We start from the raw sequence: 20,981 nt of genomic DNA on the forward strand, positions 1-20,981 counted from the left end.
TTACATATGTAGAAACCATGCCTGTTCATGCGCAAATATGTACAATTTGGGGTAAAATTTTAAAAAGTTGCTCGCTTAAAAAGGCCCATAAATGCTAGTATATGGGCTGAGCACGAGCATCGCTATTTTAAAAGTGGCAAAGTGCATGCATGTATGTGCATGCGTGAGCAACAGAACACATGTAAAAAAGGGGCTGGTCAGGGGCATTCTGGGGCAGAGCCAACATTTAAGCACCTAAATCCCGATTTTAAAACTGGTGAATGCAGTGCGTGCTGGGCTGTTACTTGCGCATATTTACTTCTGCTCTTTTTCAGGTGTAAGTCAGAATAAAACTCATTATAGCCAAAAACTGGGTAAGGGTTATGGGTAAACTGGGGGAAGTACAGGCTGAAGAACCAGAGGATCTTGATGGCCTAGAGATAGACTGGGCAAACTGATAGACTGAGTGTTAAAACCGTTTATTTCTTTTATGCACGCACGTTTTAAAATGTGCTCACTTATATGCGTAAAAGCTGACAATTCTAAGGAAAGATACACAAATAACATTTCCTTGTATAACCGCTTAAAATTAGGAGCACACATACATGCGCTAGGTGTATTTTATATTATATGTGCACAGTTGTGAGGACAATTTCACATTTCAGCATATGTGTGCTTGCATCCACATATATCCATATATTGGTGCGTGCACGCTCATTTTAAAGTTACCATCTTTATACATTAATGCAGGTATACAGGGTAGCCTCTCAGTGCATATCTTCCTACTTTCACCATGTCCCAGAGAAGTGGACTTCTTGTAAGGAAGTCCAACTTTCTACCCAGGCAGGTTGACCTTCTTGTCTGTTAGGTCATGAAGGTCCAACATCACCCATATGCCCCCCCCCCCCCAGTCCAAGACAGTGGAATCCTACTAGAAGGAGCACATCTGGGAGAAGATCCGCCACAGATTAATTTAAGAAAAACAGTGTTAATGAACTGAGCTGCAAGTGGCATGACCTGTGAAGACTGGTGAAAAAAAATATGGCCAGGATGCTAGCCGAGGGACCTGACATCCAGGTCAACTTTACTGCAGCATAGCAATTTGTGCTAAGCATCATATCGAAAAATTGCTGTGGGAGGGGTTGGCTGTTTGGATACCTCCCAACCTGAATGCCAACAAACTGAGCATTGTATATAGTAAACTCTGAAAAAGTATGTGCGTAGTTTCATGTATTATATGTATTTTTCCTTTTTGGGATATACCTGATCCTTGTCCTATGAAAGTTCTGTGCACTTGTGCGCACAGAGAAAGCCTATGAGCACCCTTGGCCTCCTCAACTCCCTGGGATTCTGGACAGGCTGAAAAGCTGAGTATTGCATTAGCCATAAAGTACTTGTAAGCAGTGAGACTTTTGCAGCACCATTGTCAAACTCTCCTAAACAAGTGTACAATGATGGCCTAGGAGAAGCAATAATGTTAGATGGTTTGGATTAGAATGACTAACTAGAATATATGTAGCCTCTACATCAATATGTACACAGAAGCAACTTGAACCCACATTCTGCCACCTCCAGACCTGCAACACATTACAGTGATCTTAGAGACAGGTACTACTTGCATCCTAGTTAGATGATAGCTGCATTATTATTCAATCTCCAATGTCAATTTCATTTCCTTATAGTCTAGGGGAGTGAGTTTATCAGATTTGGTCTCTGGTGACTGTTCCTTGATGGAATGCCCTGCCTGTTGCACCACCCTTTACACTCCTGGTCTGCTTTTTGGACCCTCTTTCTCTCATCAACTTCCCTGAAGTTATCTATAAAGCTTCTCTGCTACTCTTCTTTGAGCATTCTCTATTCTTCTCTGAGCCTTCTCTGTAAAGATATCATCCCTATGCTGGCACTCGTGGAACACACCCCACCCTGTGAGCAAGTGGTGCTACCATTGGGAAACATTTTTACAGACTCTTGGAGCTGCTGACAGGCCAAATGGGAGTATTGGTAGTGGGAAGAATCCACTTTGAAGGGACGATAGTGCCAATAATGGGAAGGATGGATGGGCATGTGAGCATATGTGTCCTTCAGGTCAAGAGCACACATACTTGTGTCCTTCTATATGAAAGGAAGAATTGTGCTGAGAGGTGCTGAGAGAATTCAGTTTGAATTTCTCCCTAGGCAGATGTCTCAAGTCCAAAATGAGTCTCAATCCTCCAGACTGATTGGGGTTGAGGAAGTAACGGGAATAAAAGTCCCATTCATGCTGGGCTGCAGAGACTGTCTCCATCACTCATTGCTGAAGAAGTGATTGGACTTATGCAAAGCTGTGACAGATGCGATGGATCTGGACTGAGAGTTTCACAATGCTGAACAGATGGTAGTGGAAGAAATGGATACAATATCCACACTGTATGAGCTTGAGGACACACAGGTCCTTGGTTATTTGACACCATGCTTCCAAAAAATTCTGGATTCTTACCCCTGCTGGAACCAAGAAAGAAGGATTGTTTGAGATAAAAAACTGAATCAAGACTTGGACTGAGCTGACTGCATGGATTATGGTTGCCATTGCTCACATTGGAGTGGTCTGGCCAGAAGTGGGTGTTGACATTGGGCCACCTATGGAAGAATGGCCATTTGTAGGTGAAGAAATAGCTTGATGTAGAAGGTTGCTCAGGAACTATCAATATAGAATGCACTGCTACATTTTGATCTTTAATTTCAGAAACAGTCTCCCTTAGCTTCTTACTGAATACATTGTCTCCTAAATGAGGGCGACATGCCCAGCCCTGAATTTGTTAAAAGGCACCTATTATATCTGTACCTAGGGAAGGGAACATTTAGGGGCAGCAGGATGTCTTAGATTTGCTGCCTTCCAGCTCGGTTGAATATAATTCAACTGCTACCCTGTAACAAACCCTTACAGGAGGTTTGGGGTTAGAAAGTACCAAAAATGCATAGGGGCAGCCCACTTCTTAAAACCTTCCCAGGATCTGCCAGTTTCCTGTGGACATCTTCACATATGTTGCTTGATCTAAGCCACACCATACAATGCATCCTGATTGAGACTGATGAGATACATAAAATAGAATTGAAAGACTCATATAATTGTAGAAGGTGACCTATGCCTTCTTTTTCATTTAAAAAGGGCTGTGAATATAACCCCTGGCATCTGGAGGTTGCATGAATGGCTTTAGCTTTTCCATGAAGTTATAAAGGTACTGGACCATGTAAAACTGGTGAATTGTAATACAAGCTGTGAGCATGGTAACTTGAAAGACTTTCTTGCCAAATTTGTCAAGTCGTCTATGATCTTTCCCTGGAGGTGAGCTGGAGCAAATACTTGTCTTCTTTGCTTTTTTCATCCTAGATTTAACCATTATCAGCTGGTGTGACAGTTGAACAACATCAAAGCCCAGAGATTTCCGGACCCTGTACTTGAGGTCAAGCTTCCGAGTGTCTGAAATGGTGTCTCCCTCATCTTCATTTGTAACAAGTTGAAGATGTTGTATACTGGAAGGGCTGCTGATTTCAATGGGGTATCAAGTACTTGAAGGAGATCCAAGAGTTCTGAACAGGGGTCACCCCTCTCATCTTTTTCATGAATTTAGAGGAAATCAGGTCCTCTGGAAGCAAGATATGATCAAGAAGATCTGGAAATAGATCAGATGGCATGCATGTAGAATTGTCCTCCGACCCAAGGGGTATGGGATCACTTATCCAGCACTCCAATGGTGAGGAAAGCCAACCAAGAGGATCTTCCGGTTGCTCCTGAGGAGATATGCTCTGGTCCACTACCTATAATCGACTGGACTCCATTGCAATTGGTTGAGATGATGAAGAACCCTAACTAATAGGTTCTGATGATGTGTTGAGACTGATAGGCAAGGCTGGGACTCCCGTCTGAGGAAGTGCTGCTGCACTAGTCAAAAGGTTGGAAATTTCTTCTTGTGTCCCTGGCCCTAAGTACAGAATATTATGTACAGTCTCCTTGGACAAATAGGTAAAGAAACTCTTTATTAATCTGCAATCTGGTCAAATAACTGCTGTGTCCTCTGACCTGGTGTGTGGGGTGGACTATCCATTTCAGAGACTAGGATGTCTCGCATATGAACAGGAAGTTTATTGGAAGTGAGTGCAACTATGTAGCATATAGGATAGTGTTTCCAAACACAGATCCTTGGTAAGTAAATGTGCAGCATGAGAGCTCTTATCAGAGGGGCAAAGGTATTTTGATACAGCTGTGTTTATAATGCAGCCTGGAGAGCAGCCTATCCTAGATCAGCAGGGGAAAGTGAAATGCAGCCTGGTTTTGATGGGGTGGAATGCATAGACTCTTTTGAAGATTGTGACTTTGGATGTATTGATGACTCTTTGAGGTGTCGTGTCAAGGAAGTCTGCAATGCAAGTGTTGGCTGATTCCAGATTGCTCCATGTGCTCCATCCACTGTGCATCATAGAATCATGTTCATTATGTCTGGGAGTTCCATGTTGCATCATTAAAGCATGGGCAGGCTTTGGTGCATCGAGCATAGAATGGACTGATGCATCGTGCAATCAGTACATCAGTGTATCGAGTATCTGTATGTTGGTGCATCTAGGCAAATGTGCATCAATCGTCATGGGTGTCGATGCACCGTGCACAGATGGTGCCGACGCTGGCTGCTGTATCGGCGTCAATGGCAATGTACTGCATTTCGAGTGCTTGTGCTTAGACGATGCAGGCTCTGAGGGTTCCAATGATCAATGTTGCTGCTTCTTCCTAAAATAGTGTGGCAATTATCTCCCACAAAGTAAAGTACCCACTGCTTCTTTTTCAGTCTAGGGCAACTGACATTACTCAACCCCCATGGCCTCAGATTAAGCCAGTAGAGGAGTTTTTGAGAAGCTTGTGCACAGCTCATATTCTAGCAAGGCAGACGATGCTGCACTGTGGGAAGAGGACCTGCTGCGACTTTGAAGAGCTTTACAAAGCTACTCACTCTTGATGGCCCTGGAAAGTTGGCAGTGTGGGGAAATCCATCCACAGTGATAGCAGTTCCAATCATACTGGGTCCAAGGCACCGGTAGCAGAGCTCATTACTGTCAGTGAGGGACATTACCTTGCCACAGATGCAGTTTTTGAATACACTCGCCTTTGATTTTTTTCTTCTGGTTCTACATTTTGAGGAGGCAAGGCCTTGAAAAGAAAACAATTTTCTTTGCTTTTTTTTGATAGCACTGAAAAGTGCAGTTGTGGGTGCTGTCGAGGCATTGAGGCAATTGTAAAAATAATGAAGAAAAAATATCAGTTTTATAAGTTTCGAGAAAAATTATGAGGAGAGGAGACTCACAGGAACTGCCACACATGGTCAGTAGTGCTCAAAGCTCTCCTAGGCTTGGAGAGATAAGTCCTTTCAGTGCTGCCAGATGATGTCCCCCCATGTAATGGCTAATTTAGCCTGCTTATCGATGGAAAATTGTCTCTAAACCACCTTTTTTCCTAGTGGTAATATGTCCCCTTACCAAATTTAACCAATTTTCCTATAATAACCGAAAAAGCAAACTTTTTGACGATGGAATTAAAAACCACTTAAGTATACAAATTCAGGAAGTAAGAATGTTTTTATAATTTTGACTCTCCTTTCTCAAGAAAATTTCCACTTAAAAACTACTTTTACAAATCTCTCATTTTGCTTCCTAATTAAGGAGATTAGATCCTATCAGGTCAATATTCAAAAAGGTTTGGACTTAGCCAGGCAAACCTCAAGCTTTAAATATCACCCTTGCCGACCGGCTATGTTTTCGTCAGTAAGTCATTATCCAATTATCCAGCTCAAACTTAGCTAAATAAAAAAGAAACCAGGTAGGAGCATTCCAAGGGCATGGTTTAGATTTACCTGGCTAGCATTGATATTCAACACTAGCCGAATAAAGTTACCTGACTAAATCTGGCTGGAAAAATTACAGGCCTAAACTTAGCTGGATAACATTAAAAAATATATTATTCAAACAGCGGCTGAACCCCCCCCCCCCCCCCCCCCCCCCCCAATCTCTTAAAAAAATTATCTGTGTGCTACTACAGCTTCAATTTCTTTAAAGTACTTTTGCAAAATGAAATCTGGCAGGCCACATTAAAAAGTGACAAACACCTACAAAATTGTAGCATATGATTGTTGCAAATATATTTTATACATGAATAGCAAAAAAAAGACCTAAATTACCTGTAAAACAGTTGCGAAAATATAATTGGCTTAACCCTGTAACCTTTTATATTGGCTTTCTGGTATTGCCTATTAGGTTTGCAGTGTATCAAAGGAGAATAGGAGGGCTTTTGTTATATAGCAGATGGATTTGTCGGGTCTTGTTAAATCCGAACTTGTTCTCTTTCAGCGGACCCTCCCTTTAATGCGTATCCAGCTGTCATTGGGGCCGCTGTAGTTGGCATGCTAGTGGCAGCTGTGGCCAGTCTTCTGGGCTTTCAATACATCGTCAGGAACCGGGAGAACAACCCAAGTGAGTTTTGGAAAACAGACTATGGACATTGTGAAGGCAGTGTCTATCGGAGGAAAACCACCCTAGAGAAACACAAACAGACCTGATCAAAACTGTCAGCGAGGTTAAAACAGCTGAATGATCATATAATGCCATATGCAGGTTGTATCAGGGTGCACAGATGAGGCCTCTGTTTATTGCTCAGGACATAAACAGAACTCGGAGAATTTCTGTACCTGACCTGAGCTTTATTCTCATCACAAAACTATCATTGGCAGATTTGATTCAGGAGAGGCCCCAAACTGTAATCAGGCCTGGATTTTGGGTTAGGCAAATGCCTACACAGCATCATATTTTAAAGGTTCAATGCAGCCAGTCTGTCCTGCAGGCAGCCGGTACTTCCAGCAGCTACAGAAAGAAAAGTCAGCATGGGATCTGGGAGCTGGCACGTGCTGAGCTTGCAGTTTTCCCACCCCTCGCACAAGTTACCTAGGTAAAAGGAAGCCTTTGTGGATTGGGGGGGGGGGGGGGGGGGAGGGGCGGTGGGCAGTGGTCTGGTCTAATGCAAGGCTTGCCAGCATGCACAAGCTCACAGGTCTGGCACTGGCTTTTTCTTTCTGTTGCTGCTGGGAGCATTCAAGTGAGGGAGGACTCTGGCGCATGGAGAGTACTCAAGTAGGGGCATGAGGAGAGAAGAGGAAAAAATTCAGGTGGGGGACATTTCAGGGGGCATCTCTCTCTCTCCACAGTGCCTATGGGCACCAACATTTAAATTATGGCCCTTACTGGAGTGGCAGGGGTGCTGCACGGCAGGAGCAAAGTTTAGTAATAGAAACAATAGTCTGGATCTAACCAATAGGATAGCAGGATGCGCTGCGGGGGAGAAGTGAAGTGCGTTGGCAGATCTGTGTGTGGGTCTCAGGGGTAAAAGGGGAAGTATAGAATGGAAACACTCAGTAATTGCAGATTATTACTTTTAAAATGCATTTTTATTGTTGCTTTAGAAGGGACAGAAGCCAGGAAAGTGATGTAAAATAGTTAAGATCCTGGCTTGTACAGTTTGCTATTGCTAGGGACTTTAATAATTCTGTCCCCAAGCTTTTCAGAGAGAAGATGACAAATAAGGTGAATGTATATGGGCCTTCAAGATTACCTACTCACATCTCTATTCTTCTCCTTCCCTAGGGCTGCATGATCTGTTCTTCAGACCGTAAGTAAAACGAGCAGGACAAGCATGCAGAGGCCATAGCTTCAGGAATGCTTTCCAACACAGATTTGTAGGAGTGGATGGGGGGCTGTTGTGATGGTGTTTGGGGGGAGTAGAGGGTGGGCTGTGTTGGGGGTGTAAGTGGGATAAGAAGGGGAGTGTTTGTGCGAGGGTGGGGTTGAGGAGCTTTGTACATGGGTGTGTGGGGGAATATGTGTACAAACGTGTGTGTGCGAGGGGTCATGTTTGTTGATATGAGTATATGTAGCGAATAGGGCTATGTATAGATGTGGGGGTATTTATGGGGCAAATATGAGGGGGAAAGATATGTGTAGGGGAGTGTGTGCGCTTATCTTTGGATGGGTGTGGGTGGGAGTAGTGTGGGAGGTTGTGGAAGGGTTAGGGAGTTGTGGGCTGAGTGTTTTTTGGGAGCATGACTGTGTATAGGTAGAAGGTGTGGTTGTTAGGGTGTGTATGTATAAAACTGATGTAGCTAGAGTGTGTGTTTGAGGATATGTGTATGTGGGGGTATAGGTGGAGGTCTGTGTGGTAAGAGATGGATATGTGTGGAATTGAATGTATGTGTTTAGGTATTTAGGGTTTTGTGTGTGGGAGTGTAAGTTCTGTGTGTGGGGGTTGTGTGTGACAGGGTGGTGTGTCTTTTAGAAATTATGGCTATGTATATGTAGCTGTGGGAACGTGGGGAATGCGTATTGCAGGGTTGTATGTTTAGCGGATTATGGGATGTGTATCTTTTGGGTGGTATGGCTCAGTATGTGTGCAGGTGGGGGTGTGATTGTGGTTGGGGCAAGTGTGTGCAGTGCGTTTGTGTTCATACGTATGTGGGGGGTGGGGTGGAGAGTGTGTGTGTAGGGGTTGTGGATTGAGAAGTGTGTAGCTTGGAAAGGCAGCTGCATCAGTTATTTTTTCTGTCTTTATCCGTATGAGAGGGTGTGGGTATGCTGGGCCAGATATATGTCTGTGGGGTGTATGTTATATGAGGTGTGTGGGAATGGCGTAACTCTGTGAAGGGGGAAACAAATGTGTGTGTTTGGGTGAGATATGGGAGCATAGGGTGTGTATAGTTTATGCATATACAAAAAAAACTTTAAAAGTGTGGGGAACATGGCTTGGAACTTGCCTTTTGGCATTATCATTCACCAACAGCGTCAGCTATCTTCGCTGTCTCTGTGTGAGGTGGGTAGGTGTGGGTGTGTTCTGGGGACAGGTATTTGTATATGTGAAGAATGGGGGATGTGTGGGGGAGTATGGAGATATGTGAGGCATATGGGTGGGAGATGTGGGTATCTGTGTGGTGTGTGTTGTTGTGGGAGGTGGTGATGGAGTGGTATAGTGTATGGGAGTATATGAGGGGGTGGGGTGTGGAAGAGTAGGGGCGGGTGGCTTTGACGTTGATTTTTGGTGCCGACTTTCAGGAAGCAATGGGAATTCATAATACTGACCTGATGTTTCTAGTTTTCAAAATTGTCCAAGATATTCACATTTTCTTCTGCATGACAATTGTGGTGTAATTTTCAACCCTTTCTGGAGTGTTGTATAAACAGATGGGCAGGCAGATAGACAGTCAGGCATTTATCCCTTTTAAATAATTCCAACATTCTGTGTGTTGGAAAGCATAGCAAATAAGGAAAGTATTAATGCTTTAGAACACAGATTTGTAGAGGGGATGTGGATGTGTGGGGTGTTGTGGTGAGGCAAATTATGGTGATGTATTTGGATGATGTGTTGGGTGAATGTGTGGGGAGCTTGGAGTGTTTGTGAGGGGTGTTATAAGCTCATGGGAAAGTATATATGAGGGGGGATGAATGTGTATGGAGCTGTGTTTTTGGCTGAGTAGAGAGTAGTGTATTGGGATTGTGGATGTGGCTGTGTGTAGGTGGGTTGTAAAGGTGTGTTTTTTGGGGGGTATGGCTATTGTGTGTGTGTGTAGGCATGGGTTTATGGGGCTCATGTCCCAGCTTCATGGACCAGCACCCTAAATATCAGGCAGCGGAGATCAGCGTCTGTTTTTTGCTGCAGCCCTTCTTCTCTCAGGTAGCATGCAGTGAACAGGAGGGGAGTGAAGGAGCCTAGACCAAATAGAACAGAGCAAAGAAGAGCCACTTGGGCTCCTTAATTCAGACTCTCCCCTACTGTTATTCAGGGATAAGAGGGGAGAGGGTGATGATGAAACAGACCTTTGGAATACACACATCAGCTCTCACTGGGAAAATCTAAAAAATTGGATCAAAAGAGTAAACAGCTTCAAATAAGTTAGTCTGGTCGCTAGCTCTAAAGGGGAAAATAGCCACTAGCGTATCTCTTCATTAAGTTACCAATTAACTGACAGAAGGCAGAGAGCTCCTCCCTCCAGGAAATCTAACTAAATATCCCACACTCTAAAGCTATACCAACTCAGCCTCCCACATGGGAGAGCAAAATTCACCCGCTCCACAAAAATCTCTCTGAAACTCCCCAGCAAGTTAGCACATTCCTTTGATAAGGAAAAATAAGGATTCCTTACAAACTTATAGAGGCCAAAATTAAAAACATCTAACCGATGACTTATCCAATTAAAGCTACATAAGTTATCCTGGATATTCAGTGGGATAAACATTCAACTGAATACCAGCAAATAAAAGTTCTCCGGCTAACTTTAGCCAGATAGTCTTAAACCTAACTTGCCATCTTTTGAATATTGCTTGTATTTAAAATGATATGACTATAGATAGCGCTGATCTTGTCCCTATCATGTGATGGGGCAATGGCTGGAGCCCGGATCTAGGCTACATGGCTGATTGTTTTCAACAACAGTCGTATTATTTTATTATTATAGAGTTAGGTAGCATGAGTTACTTAACATGGATTTGCAAAATTCATGTATACAAATGCCACGCAAAGCTGCTCATTGTAATGGAGCGGGTTTCAGGCCCTAACATCAAGCAGTATCACAAATATCACACAATACTGCCGCAACATGGCTATATTGTGAAATATATAGCGTTTATCACATGTTAACGCTACTTAACACGTGTTGTAGCCATATAGTGGCTTAATAAATCCAGGCCTTTGATTGTGAGCCCACTGGGGAGAGGGAAATATCTAAAGTGCTTGAATGTAATTAGCTTTAAAGTGCCTGAAAAGTGAAATATAAAATTAAAATAAATAAATAAAATATCTACTAACACATCCGTGTTGGTAGGGATGATTGTGTGTGCGTGTGTGTAGGGGGATATGGTTTGGGGGAGGTATATTTTCTTATGTTGTGTGTAGATGAAATGTATGTAAAGGGGGTTGGGCAGGTGTGGGAATGTATGTATTATTAGTGATATTAGGATATACTATATTTGTTTATATATAGTTAAAACATGTATATTAAATAAGTTTTTTCATTTTATTAAAAAAATACTTTTGAATTGATTGCATTAGTGTTCCAGGATTTTGGTTAATATACACACACACACACACACACACACACACACACACACACACACAGATCCTTCTGATAAACAGACACAGTAAATATGGATATGCACAGAACAATCTTCCAGCTGGAGATGCAATTCTACTTGAGTTCTCTACTGAGCAGCTGTATTTGGAAATGCCAGATTCACAGCTGACCAGTGTATATAGTTGTCTCATTACAAACACATGTGCTTTTACATCTACATCAGAAGAAGGTGCTATTGACTTGTTTGCAGAAAGTCTAACTAAAGAAGCCAAGTAATGTTCATAATTATGGAGTGGAGTGAGTTAACGACTCCCATGAACACTAGACCATGATTGTCAGCTTCTCTCTATTCTGATCTTGTGGTTTTCTGTAGTTATTGTTTCTCAATGCAAAAATGAGAGCTTTGGAAGCAGAGTTAAAAGCCCAGAGCCAATGAATAGTCCTACTGTTTTAGTCTCCAGTAAGAGACTGCAGTGTTGAATAGATGAGTAATAAATACATTTTACTTGGATATGGGCTACTGAATGATCTGCTGTTTTCATAGTCAGAGAGTGCTTTGTTATTCCACATACCATATTTTCCTAATGAAGTTTCTTTTTGATAAATCCTTGTTTTGAGTTCTGTCTGTGTTCCTAATGCAATTGTTGATGGATCCCTATGAGCTCCCTGGTGTAGAGGGCTATATGGACACGTGGGCCACCGACCAATGTATTCATTATTTATTTATTTATTGGCATTTGATATTCCGCTTTTTACCATGAATGGGCTCAAAGAAGATTATCATAAATGTAAAGTAGGTTACAATAGTGTTAGATCAACAAACAATATTGGTTGAAGATCTATATATTTAAAGGCAGATTCATAGTTCTTTTGTTGTTGCTGTAGAAAGAGAAATACTTCTGTAGTAACTAGGTTGATGAATAGGAAGTCTCTGCTGGGAATACTTGGCTAAAAAGCTTTAGCTTTCTTCCTGAAGGTGAAGTAGATGGGCTCCAAGTGTAGAGATAATGGAAGCATGTTCCAGATCTTTGGTACTTAACAGCTAAAGACACGAAATCTGGTGCAGGACAGTCCTACAGAGACCAGAGGCAGGAGTAGTAAATAGTGCCAGTTGGGAAATTCTGATTTCTCTCTTCAGCGCATAAGGGAGAAGGAGTTGCGAGAGATATTTTGGGGCCTGTTTGTTCATGAACTTGAAGACAAAGCAGAGTGTTTTTACTTTGATCCTGCTCTCTATTGGTAACCAGTGTAGTCAAGATAGAATAGGTTTTATGTGGTTAGATGCTTTTACTCTTGCTGCTGTATTTTGTAGGAGCTGAAGATGTTTTGAATTGTATAGAGAGATGACAATGAATAAAACAATTGCAGTAATCTATTCTGCTGCAGGCTCTTCTTTTAACTAAACTTGATTACTGTAATGCTCTTTTGTTGGGACTCCCCGCTTCAACGATCCGTCCATTGCAGCTGCTGCAAAATGCAACGGCACAACTTTTGACCAATAAAAGAAAATATGATCATGTCACCCCCCAATATTGAAAGAGCTTTACTGGTTACCTGTGCAATTTCGCATTCAATACAAATGTCTGTCTTTAATTCATAAATCGGTCTATGGCAACAATGCAGAATGGTTAAATGCATCTTTGCATATACAAACTCCGCAACAAAACCTCAGGTCCTTGGAAAAAGCCTTATTATCCATTCCATCACCTAAATTAGCCCACTTAACCTCAGTTAGAGAAAGAGCACTATCATTAGCAGGACCAGCACATTGGAATTCTCTCCCACTCGGTATTAGGATCGAGACAAATGCAAACACATATAAAAAATCCCTGAAGACGTGGCTGTTTGAGCAGGCATACATGCAAACAAGTTAAGTCCAGAGTATAACTTTCCTCCCTGTTTATGTTTATTTTATGCTTATTTATGTTCTTTTTTTAACCATGGAATTATTCTATGGTAATGTTTTATTTATTTTATATTGAAATTGCTTTAGTTTATTTAATACTATTGTAACTTGTAATCAAATGAGAGTTATTTTATTTTGAGATTATATTTATTTTGGGCAATGTATATTAGGCTTTTAATTTTGTTTTAGTAATTTTTTATTTCTTGAAGAATGATTTTGGATTATTTATGTATTGTCTTTTTTTAAAAATTCTATAAACCAGCTTGAAGTTATTTGCGAAAGTTTCAGTATATAAAATGGTTAAATAAATAAATATACAATCTTGCTACAGTAATCCATGCTTTATCTAAGTAATTCTGTAGTTAGTGGACCTGACACAGGTGTATGAATGAGGTTTTTATGACTTTGGAGATATGTGTTTTCACACTGAGGTTTTGATCAAGTAGGACCCCTAAGCTTCATGTTGATTCGTTGGGATGTAACAGCATGTCTAACAGGTAGGGTAGTGACCATAAGGGAAAAACCTTGGTGGCTAATCCAGAGAAGTTCTGATTTAGAAGGGTTCAATTTGAGTTTCTGGTTGCTGAGCCATTGTGCAATTGATAAGTCTATTAGTGAGATTTGAAATGGAGAGTGATTGGTCAGCTCCCATTTTGTCACAGAGTTGAATGTCATCTGCAAAAAGATGACACTCAATGTTGAAGGCCTGAATGAGCTCATATATCAAATGGATGTAAATGTTACAAAAAGTTTTGGATAAGACCAAGCCTTGAGGGGACTACACACATAAGAGCTCAAGGTTTTGAGGTTTTATTGGCCCAAGTGACAGACTGGGTTCTGTTAGAAAGAAAGGATTCAAATCAGTTTAGGGCAGTACCTTCAATGGCGATGTTATGTAAGCACTGGATCGGAAGTTGGTGGAATCACCACCTTGATCAGCGTGCACGAGGAATCCATTAGTGATGGCTAATAGAACACATTCGGTTCCATGGCCTTTCCTAAAACCAGATTGTTAACAGTGTAAAATGTTTTCTTCAAGGTGGTTGAGGAGTTGGAGATAGAAAAAGTAGTTTATCAGCTTAGATAGGAAGGCGAGGCTAGAGACTGGGTGATAGTTGTCTAATATTTTTTGTATCTGATCCAGGTTTCTTCATAATTAGTTTGATGATTGCACTTTTGAGTGAGTGAAGGAAAGTGCCTTGAGATGATATAGCATTTACAATACTTGTCAGCCAAGGGATTAAGTCTTGCTACAGGTTGCAGATGAATCTAGGTGGAATAGGATCTAGTGGACTGTCTGATTCTTTGGAGGATCTTCTCTCTTTCTTGCAGAGTGACTTTCCTGAAGTCAGTTAGTTGGAATAGTTTGGCTGAGGTTTAGTGGGAGGTAGTGTCTTTGGGAGATGCAGTGTCATGATCAGTGAAGTTAGAGGGAAGAGCATCTTGAGAAGATCTAATTTTTGGGATTTTTTCTGTGAAGAATTGAGCAAAGTTTTCCACTGAAATATCATCAGTGACAATGATGGGTGTTTGAGCTTCAGGTTTAGAATGTTTCCGCACAAGTTCAAAGAGTTTACTTGGGTGATTCACCACTAGTTCGAGCTGTTTAGAAATGTAGTCTTTTTTTGTTTGACAGATGGGCACGTTTATATTTTTGTTCTTTGCAGAGGTGGATGTTGGAATGTAGGTTCTGCTATGAGATTGGATAAATGCAACATTTGGGAATTTCTTTGTGTCTTCCTTCCAGGGCCCACGCTGAGGCTCGAGAACGTATCAACATCCCAGAAGATGCAGAAACTTCAGTGAACACGGAAGATAGAATGAGAGAAAATGCAGACACAGCACCAGCACCAGCACCAGCTGCACAGCTTACACCAGGTAACTTAAGCTGGACTCTGGCTGTCATTGTACACATAAATGCCAGTGTACCAGCTGTCTGATATGCATCCCACATTATGTCTTCTGTCTCTTTCCTCCTCTTGACTGGTATGGGTCCATACAGTTAATAAGGGAAGCAAGTCTATTAGAAGTGCTCAAGTACCCATAGCATCTAAGGCCCTGATACCTAATGCTGCAGACATAGGACCTATGAATACAAGAGAAATTAAGAAAAGTCTGTGACTGAGACTATAACTTTCAGAGACATCAGTGACCAAGGCCCCCACCTTCCCAACAAATAGTAGGAAGAAAAAAAAACCTTACTGATATGTAAAGAAGAGGAGAAAATTAAAAAGCAACAAGCATCATTTTTTGCTAACTTGGAGAAACACTGATTATGCTCACAGCAAACTGGTCTTACATGTGAAAGAAATCATGCTTGGTAACCCATGACTGAATTGCTAAGAGATGAACAGGTTCTAAAACTTTGTTCCATTGAGAGAGTTTTCCTGTAATATACATGTCAGTTTTTCTAAAGCATATGCATCTCATAATACGTGGATCCACATCTCCCATAAGGGTTTAGTACGAGTATTCCATTGTTTTGCCATAAGGAACTTAACTATCACTAACGAGCAATTAGTTAAGGGTATATCTTTCTTAACCTAAATGGAACATGCCCTTCCAAAGAGCCCAATAAATTTACTACTGCGTCTGCTGATATTAAAATTCTCATCATCTTATATATCCAAGACAGCGCTTCCACCCAGAAAGTGTGAATTGTAAGGCATTGCCACTGCACATGAAGAAGGCTCCTGTTTCACCACACATCCTCCAATAGCTACCCAAATTCTTAACATCCATTTTTTTCAAGTTTCACTGGGGTTATATAATCAGCTGTATATCAATTTATAATTAATTTCTTGCACATTTCTGTTAATGGAATTCCCCTTCCATAGTCTTTTAAAAATCTTCTTGTTTAAAATTTCATGTTCACAGTCTTCTTCCCAAGCATTCCTAAATGTTGTATTCTTAGTTCTTTAGCTTGTAGCAGAAGTATAGTCTAGATATGAGACCTTTGCTACAGTGATTAGCTAACAATAGTTGCTTAAAAGTTATAAATGCTCTACCACACCTTTCTATATAAGGATGTTTAGATAACAGCCCGCTTTAGTGTGAGTTCCTATAATCACTGTCAGTGTACACAAAATTATGCCTTCTCAGTCATTGGGCTGATAAGATCCTGAGGGAATGCATTCCACATTAAGATGGAATCAGGTATTGCAGATTTTTCTTTTTTGAAATTCTTTAGAAATGTTTTTTGACATACAAAGCTCATAAATTGGTAGAAAAAACAATGCACAAGTTCACCATTCATAGAACAGCATAACATATGTAGGGCCAGTTAAATAAGCACATTGGCACTTGAATATAGAGATTTGTAAATACAAATATCAAGGATACAGAACTAGCACATGTTGAGTCTGGGTATGAATGTTCACACAATCGAGACTAAAGTCCATGATGTCGATTCAGTTCATTTCAACACTATGGGTAAAAGTAGTCGTGTTGTGGAACACCACCATTTCTTCTTTTACCTGCATACCGGGTGGGTAATGTTTAAGTTGCCCTTATACCTGGGTAAATAGTTTTTGAAACTTGTTCTCCCTATTTCTACTTAGGCAGGCACTTTCAGATGTGAGGACTCCAAGCCGCCTTTTGATGGGTGCTCTTCTTTAGCTTGCAATAACCCAGCTACAAGAAGCATAAAGTTACATAATTTTTCTTTTCTCCAACATCTGCAGAAGCTATTTTGGAAACGGCAACTACAGCTGCAGCATCATCCCAGCTATCTGCAGCAGACTCTCCCGATGATGTTCCAGTTAACGTCACCATCACGGTAACAGCTGCTTCATGACAAGCCATGTCGAGCTGGCTAGCAGAGGAATAATCTAGTAATTAGAGCAGCAGGCTCAAAGCCAGGGAAGTCAAGGTTCAAATCCTGCTTCTCCCACTGATGTTCCTTGTGACCTTGGGCAAGTCACTTCACCCTCCATTGCCTCAGGTACAAACTTAGGGGCAATAAAGATATAATGTGGAAAAAACAGTGTTTATTTCATGCCATTTTTTTCCTTAAAAACTGTCCCTATTAAAATTAGCTGCTTTGAATGCATTTTTTTAAATGCATGCAAAACAGCTCATGTCTGGTTAAATCTTTATAAATCATCTAACACTGCTTGCCAGAGCTGCATTATTTGCCGAAAAATTAGCTCCAACTCAGGAGTTGGCGCTAACTTTTCCCTGGAGCATCAGGACGTTAACACATGTTCCAAAACTCTGGCACCTACACTTAAAGGGCCAGTACTGGCCTAAGACACCACTAAAATTTCCCCAGAGTTCGAGGTAGACCACCACCTCCCAGACCCTGCTGCCTGTAGAGGCAGCAAGATCTGGGAGGGCAATACCTCTTCTTGAATCGAATTAACTCCCTCCCAGTCCAGATTAACTCCCATGATCAACACTTCTCGCCCTGGTTCCAGTCTCCTCCCCATGCAAGCTCACCCTCTGGATCCCCATATCTTAGATAATGGCCTTGGTGGTCTTGTGGGCATGCCTGGTGCCTAGTGGGGTCTGGAGCACACTCTCAAAATGCCACCGGCCGGCCTATGCCCCATCATATGGGGGCTTCAACACGCAAATTACAAAACAAGTTTTTAATTGTATAGCTTTGGGCGGCCTCTACAGGTGGTGAGGGGGGGGGGCTGGGCAGGGGTCTATCCAGACCCCCGGGAGGAATTTTACATGGTTGGAGGGAGGGAGGTATTTTGGGCTGCTGGTGGCTGTTTAAGATGATGGTGGCTTTGTTTGAAGGGAGCTGCTATTGGATCAATCTATCCTGAAAATCTGGACACAGTTGGCAACCCTGTCCAGGCTCCTGATTGTGCCTGACATGATTTGGTATCAAAACTTCATCAGTAATTTGAAAGGAAATCTATTTACCTGCAGATAAAGTGTTAGCCCATTCCTGGCCAATTGCTGTCAAGAAATAGCATGCAAGCTTCTGCAAAATAGTCTGATTTGGTAAGCACTTTGAACACAGGGGATCAGAAATGATCCACAGGAAGCAGTAATATCTGCTAAATCACTTTAATTTAGATTTTTTAAAAGTTTAAATAAAACAAGACCTCTCAAATTTTAAATGCCATCAGATACCGCCAGTGCTCTGGAACCTGGCATGTTAACACTTTAAGATAAAAGAGGAATTTGTACAGGGGAATTCTAATAAAAGGGCTATTATTAAAAGAGGTTATTATAAAGGGTTTTATACTAAATAGGGTTATTTTAAAAAGGAATAATTTAATGAAACAGTATAAAGGGGTATTGTATAACAGTGATGGTTAGTCACAGATTGTTAGAGAGAGGGATGTGCATGTGTTTGAAGAGAGAGAGACTCTTTATAAAGCTCTCATATAAGTCAACTATTTATAGCACTGGAGAAGGAGCAACTAGTAACTTGGGGTGAGTTTTGGTGGTGGCTTAGGATTTGGGGAGCAATTTTACATGCACAGCCAGTGGTACGAACAGCACAGTACATAAGTGAAGATTTTATGTGAGTTGATGAAAGGTACACAAAGATGAGATTTGTACATTATACTCTCGACCTAGCTTGATAGCAGCTAGGTAGAGAGTGCATCAACCCAGGTCGAGAGTATAATGTCCCTCATCTCATTGAATTGGACTTCTGGCTTTGACTTTGGACTTCTGGCTTGACCTCTGAGTGGTCAAGCTTAACCTCCACCTGCCCCTGACTACTGCCTGCTCATTGTTACGAGAGTGAACTCCACCTGTCTCTGACCACAGCCTGTACCTAACTCTCCTTGCCTGCTGCCTTGCCCTGAATCCGCTTTCTCGTGCTAGTCTGCAATCTCTTCTACACAACGGATCTTTACCTCCACAGAGGCCCGTGCCTAAAAGTCCAGCCGGCTCCAGCACAATAGGGCTCAACCTAGGGCAACAAGGGCTGATACTGGTGAAGCTCCAGTTGGGCCTCTGCTTCCAGTCAGCACCACCTGCCGACAGAGGGGACCTGCAGGGCTCCTCCCCTTGGCCTAAGAGTCCATGCTTGCACCACTGAGTCACAGAGCAGCCTCTCACAGGCCATCCCTGTAGGTTTCCTTCCATCCAATGGCTTCAGCTCAGCTCTCAAGATATGATACCAGCCTCATTTCCTAAGATCTGAATCCCAATCTTCTTATAGCACAGTTACCAAGCACAAACATGATCTTGCAGACATTATTTGTCCTCTGGAGTTTTTCACACCTCAGGCACTTATGTCCTAAACTATATTCTGCTTTCTTTGCTGCTGCTGGTGCCTGCAGTCTGTTCCAACACACAAAACTCTTCAGCTAAACAATTGTAAAGAATTAATATTTATTAAAACACCTTCGTCATCTCCAGTGCTTCTTCAAACACTTTGTTGGAGGTCTCAGAATACAACATTGCAATTTAAATAATAAAGCTTCTTAAAAATCATAATATAGAATATACACTATGACTGGAAAGCAGCCAAGGCTACTGTGGGTACAGTAGTACCAAAATTCTGGAGTCACTTTCAAGATATTTGATCATTCAGAGGTAGAATCAAGTATACGTTCTGGCATTTTTAGATTAATATCAAACCATAAATTCTGGGATTATATAAGATACAAATCACAAAAGTGAAGAGTCCAAAGCCACGGGGTTGGCAACTTTATTTGGGTCACGTGCCCAAAGAGAAGATAATTTTATAACCACCCATGTAAGTTATATGTTGCCTATGCACATAAATGATGCCAATTTTCAAAGTGAATTTATGTGCAAGTTTGCTCTCAAATTATACAATGTGTGCAAATTAATCCACACAAATTTAGATCTGCTCTTTGCAGGGCTTAACTTCTGCACGTCAATTTACATACTTGCGTTTTAAAGTCAAAAGTAAGTATGTAAATCCCAATTTTATTTCAATTCCATCCCCTAGAATGCCTATTATTTTTGTTTGCATAAAAGTATGCAAATAAAAACACAATAAGGCAGGAAAAAACACTATGTCCATAAACTTATGAGTCATAAAAGTTTTTAATATAAAAGATCCAGATGTATCCAGAGATATCCAAACTCAGAAGTGAAGCTACACGGTCCCCTGACACGGACCGTGTTTCGTATAAAAACTGCGTTGGGAGGGACCCAAATCTAAATAAAGAAATAAGTAACAAGGGACAATAGCAGGTAAATATACATATTTATATGTCATGATCAATAAAGAAAGGAAGAAAAATCTAAAGGCGTCCTTACCACTGTGGTAAGGAAGCCTGGATCTTTTGTAATAAAAACATTTTTGAATCATAAGTTTATGGACATAAGTGTTTTTTCCTGCCCTATGTTGTGTTATTGTTTGTTTTGCGGCTTGGGCAGTCACCTTTGATTGCTTGATTGGCAAAAAAAAAAAAAAAAAGCAATACCATCAAGAAAACATGCCTTCTATGAATATATGAACAAGTATAAAAAACAGATTGGCATTACAAAAAAAGAATTTTACTCAGCCAAAATTCAATAAGCTTCTGGAAACCATGCTCACTTATTTACCATTGTAAAATCTTTAACAACTACTAAGACATGCCCTTTATTATGCACCTCGCCAGATTACTGCAATCAACTTGCCTCCTTTTTCTCTGCTAAAACTGCAAAAATTTCGGATATCTTTTCCTACCTCCCTCTTTTTTTTTTTTTTAATTATTCCTGCTACCGCAACGGCTGATGCATCTCAGGTCACATTTCAATTAATCAATGCTGACACAATCAATCGAGTATTAATCAAAATGAAAGTATCATCCTTCGCATTAGACTTATGCCCAACATCTATGCTAAAACTAGCTAAAGACTATGGGGTGGATTTTAAAAGGGTTACGCGCATAACCCTTTAAAACCCCTCCTGCGCGCGCCAAACCTATTTTGCATAGGCCCGGAGACACGCGCAAGCCCCGGAATGCGCATATGTCCCGGGGCTTGAAAAAGGGGGTGGGGCGGGAGCCTCCATGCACAGCGGCCATTTG

At 41.3% G+C, this 20,981-nt stretch overlaps 1 protein-coding gene across 1 annotated transcript in view; it reads left to right on the top strand.

Moving 5' to 3' along the window:
* VSIG10L2 (V-set and immunoglobulin domain containing 10 like 2) overlaps positions 1-16,933 on the top strand; it is a 124,569-nt gene extending 107,636 nt beyond the window's left edge. Inside the window, exons 9-12 of the mRNA XM_029573276.1 lie at positions 6,349-6,471; positions 7,636-7,660; positions 14,762-14,892; positions 16,698-16,933. Of these exons, the coding sequence (XP_029429136.1) occupies positions 6,349-6,471; positions 7,636-7,660; positions 14,762-14,892; positions 16,698-16,810 (392 nt within the window). The 3' untranslated portion in view covers positions 16,811-16,933. The remainder of the gene's footprint in view (positions 1-6,348; positions 6,472-7,635; positions 7,661-14,761; positions 14,893-16,697) is intronic.
* Positions 16,934-20,981: the final 4,048 nt, after the last annotated feature.

The sequence above is a fragment of the Rhinatrema bivittatum genome, chromosome 12, assembly GCF_901001135.1.
Source record: "Rhinatrema bivittatum chromosome 12, aRhiBiv1.1, whole genome shotgun sequence".
NCBI lineage: Eukaryota > Metazoa > Chordata > Amphibia > Gymnophiona > Rhinatrematidae > Rhinatrema > Rhinatrema bivittatum.